Here is a 9854-nt window from a genome sequence, read left to right as displayed (position 1 = left end):
GCATGCAAGGCAAGCGCTCTACCACTGAGCCACCTTCCCAGCCCCTCATTAGATCATTTTGAAAGATAGTAGTCTATATATACCACATAGCTTTAGCAATTGAAGTATAATAAGTGTCTTCAAGTTAAGGGTTTTCGTCTTATGAAATTAATGTATTCTGTTTGGGGCCCTTTTTTCTTTTCTTTTTTTTGGTTGGTTGTGGGGGCTGAAGTCTTCAGCTCGAGGCTAGCGCCCTACCACCTGAGCCACAGTGCCAATTCAGGCTTTTTTCTGCTTATGTGGTGCTGAGGAATGGAACCCAGGGCCTCATGCATGCCAGACAAGCACTCTGCCACTGAGCCACTTTCCCAGCTGTTTGGGGCCCTTTTCATTGAGACTTACCTCAGTACTATTTGAGGAAGACAGAACCTCAGGGTTTTGAAACCTCACTGAGACATCAAGGGGTATTGTGAAAACAGAAGAACGATAGTCTAGTCAAGGTGTCTGACCATACAAACCCAGAATCCCAGGGCCAAACTGACAGCGCTACCAGAAACACAGGAGGACTAAGGAATGTGCACACACTGGAGCAGAGTGAAAGCAGTCTCTGTCTTCTGAATTTGAGCTTCCAACTCCACTAATCCCATCTAACTTTTAAAAAAGAAAAGCTATGGGTACAAAGTTACCTGGGAGGTGCTCGGGAGACAGACTCTCGCATCCGCCGCATTGTCAAAGAAGGTAGTGCTGGGACCCCACTATCACCAATAGTGGAATTGGGAAACAGCCTAAGTGAGATGAAGGGGGTTGACAGGTTTAAGACATTCTACAGAGAACACAGGCTGCCGTGCCTTGTCCCACAACTATCTACCCAACCCAACTCTGCCCAGTCTCCCATTTTCCTCAGGTACTGTAAGCACCTGATATAAAAAGACTCCTGTGACCGATGGCACACTGGGTGATGATGGCCCGCCAATACAGCACACAGGCTCCAGCCAGCACTGCTAGGAAATACCTGCCAATGTCTTGGTATGCCAAAGTAACAGGGTTTGTTTCTGGTGCATGTGTATGCCCATGCTTGCCTGGCACTGGGGCTTGAACTGAGGACTCATGGTCTAGCTCTGCTTTTTCACTCAAGGCTGGCACTCTACCACTTGAGCCTCACCTCAAGTTCTGGCTGTAAGCTTGCCAGCTGGAGATAAGAATGTGAGGATTTTTCTGTCTGGGCTGGCTTCAAATGGTGATCCTCAGATCTCAATATCCCGAAGAGCTGGGATTAAAGGCATGAGCAACCAGCACCAGGCTAAAGGAATTTTTAAAAAAAACTATAGTATGTTATTTTACAAAACCCTTCACACGCTAGCCATTTTAAACCCAAACACAGTTTTCTCCAGAGTAAGGTGAATAGAACATCAGCAAGGCGCTGGTGGTTCACACCTATAATTCTGGCTACCCCAGAAACCGAGATCTGAGGATCGTGGTTTGAAACCAGCTCAGACAGGAAAAGCCCACAAATCTCTTATCTCCAATTAAACATACACTCACACACATAAAAGCTGAAATGGAGGGGCTGGGAAGGTGGCTCAGTGGTAGAGCGCTTGCCTTGCATGCATGAGGCCCTGGGTTTGATTCCTCAGCACCACATAAGAAAAAAGAAAAAAGCTGGAAGTGGCACTGTGGCTCAAGTGGTAGAGCGCTAGCCTTGAGCTGAAGAGCTGAGGGACAGCGCCCAGGCCCAGAGTTCAGGCCCCACGACTGGACCAAAAAAAAAAAAAAGCTGAAATGGAGCTGTGGCTCAAGTGTACAGCACTAGCCTTAAGTATCAAAGCTCAGAGACAGTATCCAGGCCTTCAATTCAAGCCCCAGGACCAGCACAAAAAAGAAAATAGAAAAAGAAAGAGAAAATGGGCTGGGAAGGTGGCTCAGTGGTAGAGCGCTTGCCTTGCATGCCTGAGGCCCTGGGTTTGATTCTTCACCACCACATAAGAAAAAGAAAAAAGCCAGAAGTGGCGCTGTGGCTCAAGTGGTAGAGCACTAACCTTGAGTGCAGAGCTGAGGGACAGTGCCCAGGCTCAGAATTCAGGCCCTACAACTGGACCCAAAAAGAAAAGAAAAAAAAGAAAGAAAGAGAAAATAACAAGTGTGCTTTGTACTTCTTTCCTAGAATCAAAATCCTAACCAGCCACTAATGCTACTGTCCAGAGGAAAAAGCCAATGTCTTCTCTGTCCCCAACACCATTTACCTCATTGAACCAGGTCAGCTCTTTCCTAACGGACGCAGGTCCTACCTACTCACTTCAGAGTCCTAACAGTGCACGGAAACCAGCCCTTTCACACAGTGTCATGCTGTGAGGCAGATCATTTAATAAGTCTAAAACCCAGACTTCCTGGTCAAAACGTACAAAAAGCACCTCAAAAATGTTGACACAAGCACCCCTGTATTCTTTGGGAGAACTGAGGGAGTGAATAGATGAATGAATGAGTTCCTCACAAGAGCTGTCTGATGTTACTCCAGTCCACACACATAGTAGGTACTTTGGTGCTACAGTGCTCGTGAAATTTGTAGCCACAAGTCTGACATCGAAACCCATTTAGCAAGAACTTCTGACAAATGTCACAGAATGCAAGCTTCAGAAACGTCTTCCGAGCCTGTAACAGCAAAAATAGGGGCAAAATTAGGCTGAATGAAAAATTGCCAAAGACAAAGCAATTTCTTAAAATTAAGTGTACTTTAGGGCTAATGAACTCCAAACTGCCTATGTAAACAACGGCATGCTTAATTAGAACCTGATAAACATCAATAATATACATGCTTATTACTGCTATCATGTGAGGCAAGGATGTAACATGCCAGAGAGAGAGAGAAAGAAAGGAAGAAAGGGAGAGAGAAAGAGAGAGAGAGAGAGAGAGAGATGCAACTTACAAAGTTGTGTGTTGTGAGGGGAACATGATCCAGAAAATCTACTTGAAGTTCTTCTCCAATCAAAGAGGCAGCATCGGTATTCCAATCTAAACGTGCTTTTTTACTGAAAAAGATTTTTCGGAACATGAAAGGGCAATGTTGGAATAAGGGTCAATATGGGCACCTAACAGTAGCTGCCATTAATTGCATGCTTATCTAAATATGACTTACATAATCCACACGACAAACCCATAAAGTAGGTGTTGATTTTTTCTGTTTTTCTGTTTTGTTTTGTTTTTTTTGGTCCAGTCGTGGGTCCTGAACTCTGGGCCTGGGCGCTGTCCCTCAGCTCTTCAGCTCAAGGCTAGCACTCACTTGAGCCATAGTGCCACTTCCGGCTTTTTTTTTCTTCTGGTTATGTGGTGCTGAAGAATCGAACCCAGGACCTCAGGCATGCTAAGGCAAGCGCTCTACCACTGAGCCACCTTCCCAACCCCTTGGTGTTGTTATTCTCAAGCTAAAAATGAGAAAACTGGAGCTCTATCAGGGTAATCCTCAGAGTGCAAGGACCTAGGATTGAATCCAGGGTCTACAACTAGGTAGCTAAAGAAGAGGCTGGCAAATTTGAAGCCCAAGTGAGTAATCATGGAGAGACCCTATCTCAAACACAAAACAGAACCCAGGCTTACTGGACTCCAAAGCTTATACTCTTAGAATAAAGTTTTCTTAGCCAAGTGCCAGTGGCTCATGCCTCTAATCCTAGGATCTCAATTGGAAGCCAGCCTAGGCAAGAAAGTCTGTGAGACTCTTATCTCAATAAACTACTCAGAAAAAGCCAGAAGTGACTCTGTAGCTCAAGTGGTAGAGCACTGGCCTTGAACACAAAGAGGCTCAGGAACAGCACCCAGGCCTGAGGTCAAGCCCCAAGATTGGCAAAATAATAATAATAATAATTCTGTAAAGTGGGTCAGATATATTACTACAGTGCTAAAAATGTATTGTTAAATAGCCTTTTTTCAATCTAGAAGATACATAAATGGAAAGGAACCACAAATGCACTTTTCCATTAATAAATAACAGGCTTAAATCTACAGAGCTGTTTGCAGCATCTATAAAAATAAATGTGACCCTCTGAAAAAACGTAACTGTCTTTAAATTTTACTCGAGACCACTGTTTCTATGCATAGGATAAAAAGACAGAAAATTGTGATCCTTTAATTAGTAAAAAATTAAGCCCAGTCCACATCCATAGCACTAAACATATCCCACCAGTAAATAATCCATCTCTTAATAGAACTCATTCCCAATACAAGGTCACAGCAACTCCTTATCATCTCAAACCCCATTTTATCCTAGAAGAGAACAGAGCACACTTTCTGATGGACCTGCAGGAGTTGTCTACTGCTAAGAGAGCCAGGCCCACTCTAAATATTCCCTGTCTCAGAATCTCTCTAGTCCTTCAGGAGTACCATGGATTGGCTTGGGAACCACCCTGCGGCTACATTGGGTTAAAGCCGGCACCTATTTCCAAAATTTGCATGTCACCAAGCTACCTCCTCAACCTAGAGGAATAAACACACTGAAGGCTGACCTGCTCCCTCTTCCCCATTCTCGTAAAGTTGAGAACTACTGCAATCATCAGAGATAAATGCTGAAGATCAGTAACAGGACGTGCTTCTTTCCCAAAGGAGGACAATAGACAGGTGGTAAGTTCAAGTTCTTAGTGGCAGATTTTCCTGAATTGTCTCCTGATAAACAAAGATCTAAAGATGCACAGAACTCTAAAGAAACCTAGGGTAACTGTTTTTAGTGGCACTAAGCTAGGCGATGCTTGTATTCTGAAGAAGGAGCTGTCGGACTGGTTTCTTACCCTTTGTGTCCGTGGAGAAGTCTGAACACAGCACAGCACTCTGGCTGGAGGCCCCGCACCTTGAGAGCTTTCCTAAGGCAATCATGCAGGCTCATTCCATTTCGCACATTGACCTACAGACAAAAGACCATCTTTAGAACCAACAAAGGCAAGTACAAGCTGGGCGCTGGTGGCTCACGCCTGTAATCCTAGCTACTAAGGAGACTGAGATCTGAGCATCAGGCAGGAAAGTCCAGTCCACAAGCCTCTTATCTCAAATTAAACTGAAATGCAGACCCGCAGTGCTTGTGAAACCTCGTGTGTGCACCCTGGCTGAAGTACAACTCTGCTGGGGCCGTCCTAACCCTTTTTAGGCAGCCTTTTTCTGGATGACTTAAGACAGAAAAAAGCCCTCAAGAACGAAATGGGCTGGAAGTGTGGCTTAAGGGTAGAAGGCTTGAGTTCAAACCCCAGGCCCTCCCCTTCCCCTCCCCAAGGAGCAGTATGGAAACATCTGGGCCTGCCTCATTACTAGTCTCAAAACAAGACACAGTGTTCAGATGCAAAGTAAGAGTTGTTCACAAAGCTTCATCTTGCTTTATCACTGGTCTGTTCTGCAGAGTAAGAGGGGCTGGCTCCCCACAGAACTAGCACAGCTTAGGGAACAAGTCAACTCAGGAGGTGACAGGATGGAAGAAGAGCTTCTCCTGAGGGACCAATTACCAAGGGAGTAAAGAAATAAGATTTTCCAAACTACAGGAGCTCATTTGGAGTTTATCATAAGAATCTGAAAAAAAAGAACTGGGAAACTACACTACATAGGGTCAAAGGTCAATTGATTTTTTTTCACACATATAAATTATCTATTTAAAAATAAAGTTAAGCCAGGTGCCAGTGACTCACACCTGTAATCCTAGCTACTCAGGAGGCTGAGCTCTGAGGATCACAGTTCAAAGCCAGCCCAGGCAGTTATGTCTATGAGACTCTTATCTCCAATAAACCACCTGAAAACCAGAAGTGGCACTGTGGCTTAAGCGATACTTGCCTTGAACTGAAGAGCACAGGGACAGCACCCAGGCCCAGAGTTCAAGCCCCATGACGGACCAAAAAATAAAGTTAATATTCTTTAAAAGTTTCTTGTATGTACCAAACTAGTTTAAACAAATGTTATCTTGGATTTATGTCGAAAGCAACTGGTAAAAGCCCAGTGATGGTGGTTCACACCCAAAATCCTAGCTACTCAGGAGGTTGAGATCTGAGGATCCAGGTTTGAACCCAGCCCAGGCAGGAAAGTCAGTGAGACTCTTATCTCCAATTAAGTGGTACTATAGCTTAAGTGGTAGAGTGCTAACCCTGAGTTTTAAAAAAAGATCAGCTTGTGAAAAATACTGATTTCCAGCCTCTCCTTTAGTGCACCTGACTTAGTTATTTTGGAATAAACCACCTGCTCCTATCATGAGGTGGTCCTACAGGCAGTGGCTCTCAGCTCTGATCACACACTGAACTCATTCAGCAAGTCAAACAGGCATGTATACTTAAAAACAAAATGACAAGGCTGGGATAGTGCCACACACCTGTAATCTCAGCTAATTAAGAGGGTATTACAAGTCTAGGACTAGCCCGTTGCAGAGTTAATGAGATCCTACCTCAAAAATAAAAAATAAAGTGGCCAAAAGCATGGATTAAGTGGTAGAGCACTTGCAAAGCCCTGAGCTCAATGCCCGATGCCCCCACCAGGCACAAAAAGCTTACTAATTATTACTTCAAAAATCATTTAAATTGGACACACATCGTGTGTCTCTGTACTACTGCTCCCGTGGAAACATACTGGACAGGCCAGTGTCCTGTGGATACACTGGACAGGCCAGTGCCCCTGTAGATACATGCTGGACAGGCCAGTGCCCTGTGGATACACTGGACAGGCCAGTGCCCTGATGGATACATGCTGGACAGGCCAGTGTCCTGTGGATACATGCTGGACAGGCCAGTGTCCTGTGGATACATGCTGGACAGGCCAGTGCCCTGTGGATACACTGGACAGGCCAGTGCCCTGTGGATACACTGGACAGGCCAGTGTCCTGTGGATACACTGGACAGGCCAGTGTCCTGTGGATACATGCTGGACAGGCCAGTGTCCTGTGGATACATGCTGGACAGGCCAGTGCCCTGTGGATACACTGGACAGGCCAGTGCCCTGTGGATACATGCTGGACAGGCCAGTGTCCTGTGGATACACTGGACAGGCCAGTGCCCTGTGGATACATGCTGGACAGGCCAGTGTCCTGTGGATACATGCTGGACAGGCCAGTGCCCCTGTGGATACATGCTGGACAGGCCAGTGCCCTGTGGATACATGCTGGACAGGCCAGTGTCCTGTGGATACATGCTGGACAGGCCAGTGCCCTGTGGATACATGCTGGACAGGCCAGTGCCCCTGTGGATACATGCTGGACAGGCCAGTGCCCCTGTGGATACACTGGACAGGCCAGTGCCCCTGTGGATACAATGGATAGGCCAGTGCCCCTGTGGATACATGCTGGACAGGCCAGTGCCCCCGTGGATACATGCTGGACAGGCCAGTGCCCCGTGGATACATGCTGGACAGGCCAGTGCCCTGTGGATACACTGGACAGGCCAGTGCCCTGTGGATACACTGGACAGGCCAGTGCCCCTGTGGATACATGCTGGACAGGTGCCTGCCCCTGTGGATATACCGGACAGGCAGTTGTCCCGTGGATCTACACTGGAGCCCAGTGTGTGTTAGAACAGATGTATCAGGTTCCCTCAGTGAAGATACCCGGAGCTCTCGGAAAGTGGAAGTTGCTGGAAGGCAGCAACTCTACTCTACCATGGCTCCTCGGAGCTAGGCACCTGGGGAAAGATGGTTTTCCTGGCATATATTCAGGGCCCATCTTTTGGCCAAAAAAGAAACTGACTTTTTTTTTCCTGATTAAAGTAGCAGATGTCAAGCTTCTAACTTACTAAGTCCTAATCCCATGCTATGGTCAGACAAAGCCAATAAGGACTCCACACATGGAAAAGGCATTCAGAAACAGTGGCAACCCCCTGCACCAGCCAATCAGCCATTGTGCTATAGCATAAGCCTCACTTCATAAAGGCCAGGAATCAGAAGTGCAAAATAACACATAGCTTGTCTAGCTGCCGCTGCTAATAAAAGACAATGCAGGAGATTAAATTTAGGTCTGGTTGTTATAGATCCATGTTCCTGACCAGTGTGCCACATGAACTGTCCAGGCCCCTAGGCAAATAGGTAGTGAAGAAAGGAGAAATCAGTATTCAAAACACCCAGATTCCCATAACACTCACAATTCCCACTTGACGGCTCACTTTAAGGTCAGAAAGAAAAATAATGAGCAACAGTGGATGAAACTGGAGGCATGGCTCAGCAGTAGAGTGCCTACTTAGCAAACAAGGTTTCTGAGTTCACATCCCAGTACTGCCACAAAAAAATAAAATCACCTCACAACCAAAAGACCACTATGCAAATACTTCTATTTTTAGCAAGGAAAACAAAAATAAGATATACTCTATACATCAGCTGGCCTTTTGTTTCACCCTTAGTTCAAAAGGCACCTAAGTATATACACAATGCAATTCAGAAGCTCTGTATATCCACAAAAGGAAGATAAAGAAGCTGGGTGCAGTGGACCAAGCCAGTAATCCTAGCTACATGGAAGGAGATTAGGGGATTGCAGTTTGAGGCCAACCCAGCATAAAAGTTTCTTGAGAGCCCATCAAATGATGTGTGACACAGTAAGGCACCCGTTAGTCCAGCTCAGAGTCTGGGTACAGAAATGTGTGTCTGTCACCCCCAAAAAACAGGGTGAACAGAGTAAGAGGATCACAGCCCAGGACGGCCCCAAGATAAAGCAAGACCTTACCTCTAAAATAACCAACCAAAAAAAAGGTTGTAGACTGTCGGCCTAGCAAGTGCAAGGCCTAGCGTTCCATCTCCAGTAAACTCCCCACCCTCAAAAGGAAAAAAATATAAAGAAATTTATTAGCAAAGCAGGGAGAAGAAAGCCTATAGTATTAAACTTCTCTGCATTCAATGAGTGCCTGTGTATGCAGAATAAAAACAATGCAAGGAGCTTACACAAAGAATGCAAAAACAGGGAAAAAAAAAAGAAGTGTTGACATTTAAAACTGAAGTTTTCTCAAATTCCCCACCAAACAAAATCAACCCAATTCCACTTACCTGTTTCAGCCAAGTAGTTGTTTGTTTATAATTCAGAAGAACAGAAGGCTTTTTTTGGGGGGGAGGGGGCGCCCTGGTCATGGGGCCTGAACTCTGGGCCTGGGTGCTGTCCTTCAGCTCTTCAGCTCAAGGCTAGCACTCTACCACTTGAGCCACAGCACCACTTCCGGCTTTTTTCTTTTTGCTTATATGGTGCTGAGGAATCGAACCCAGGGCCTCAGGCATGCAAGGCAAGCGCTCTACCACTGAGCCACCTTCCCAGCCCAACAGACGGCTTTTTGAACAGTAAATTCTTAGAAAAAAATTGAGATTCTGGTCAGGCACAGTGGCTCATGTACATAATCCTACCTACTTTCACAAGATTCATGGTATAAGGCCAGTCTGGGCAAAAGGTTAGTAGGACCACATACATCTCAACAAAAAAGCTGGGCATGGTTGTAAAGGCTTGTGATCCCAGCTACCCCGGAGGCCTTAAGTAGGAGGTTTGTAGTTCTAGCTGGCCTGTTCAAAAAGACCCTACTTGAAACACAACTAAAGCAAAAAATAGGGCATGGCTCAAAATGGTAAAGCACCTGTCCAACAAGTATGAGACCCGAATTCAAATCCAGCACTTCAAAAAGAAAAACAGAGATTTTATGTTAGAAAGTACAGTGATCATATTCTATACCATGATGCAATCATGAGCCTGTCACTGGCACTTGAAAAATAAACTGTTCAGTACAAGGAATGCTGCCCTGGAGAAGAGAGAGCCACTAATTTCTTAAGCTATCTATGCTATCCTAGGAAACAAATTAAAATTATTTTTTCTAAGGTTTTTATTTTTTTATTTTTATTTTTGTCGGTCGTGGGGCTTGAACTCTGGGCCTGGGCGCTGTCCCTCAGCTCTTCAGCTCAAGGCGAGCGCTCTA

General features: G+C 45.5%; 1 protein-coding gene across 1 annotated transcript in view; it reads right to left on the bottom strand.

Moving 5' to 3' along the window:
- Raf1 (Raf-1 proto-oncogene, serine/threonine kinase) overlaps positions 1-9854 on the bottom strand; it is a 51523-nt gene that overhangs the window by 13236 nt on the left and 28433 nt on the right. Inside the window, exons 2-5 of the mRNA XM_013010337.1 lie at positions 4749-4861; positions 2900-3002; positions 2468-2625; positions 666-764 (exon numbers count right to left, since the gene is read on the bottom strand). Of these exons, the coding sequence (XP_012865791.1) occupies positions 666-764; positions 2468-2625; positions 2900-3002; positions 4749-4861 (473 nt within the window). The remainder of the gene's footprint in view (positions 1-665; positions 765-2467; positions 2626-2899; positions 3003-4748; positions 4862-9854) is intronic.

This window comes from Dipodomys ordii, unplaced genomic scaffold (assembly GCF_000151885.1).
Source record: "Dipodomys ordii isolate 6190 unplaced genomic scaffold, Dord_2.0 Scaffold12, whole genome shotgun sequence".
Classification (NCBI taxonomy): domain Eukaryota; kingdom Metazoa; phylum Chordata; class Mammalia; order Rodentia; family Heteromyidae; genus Dipodomys; species Dipodomys ordii.
Note: the sequence above shows the minus strand (reverse complement) of the source record. Positions and strands in the feature narration are given on the sequence as shown.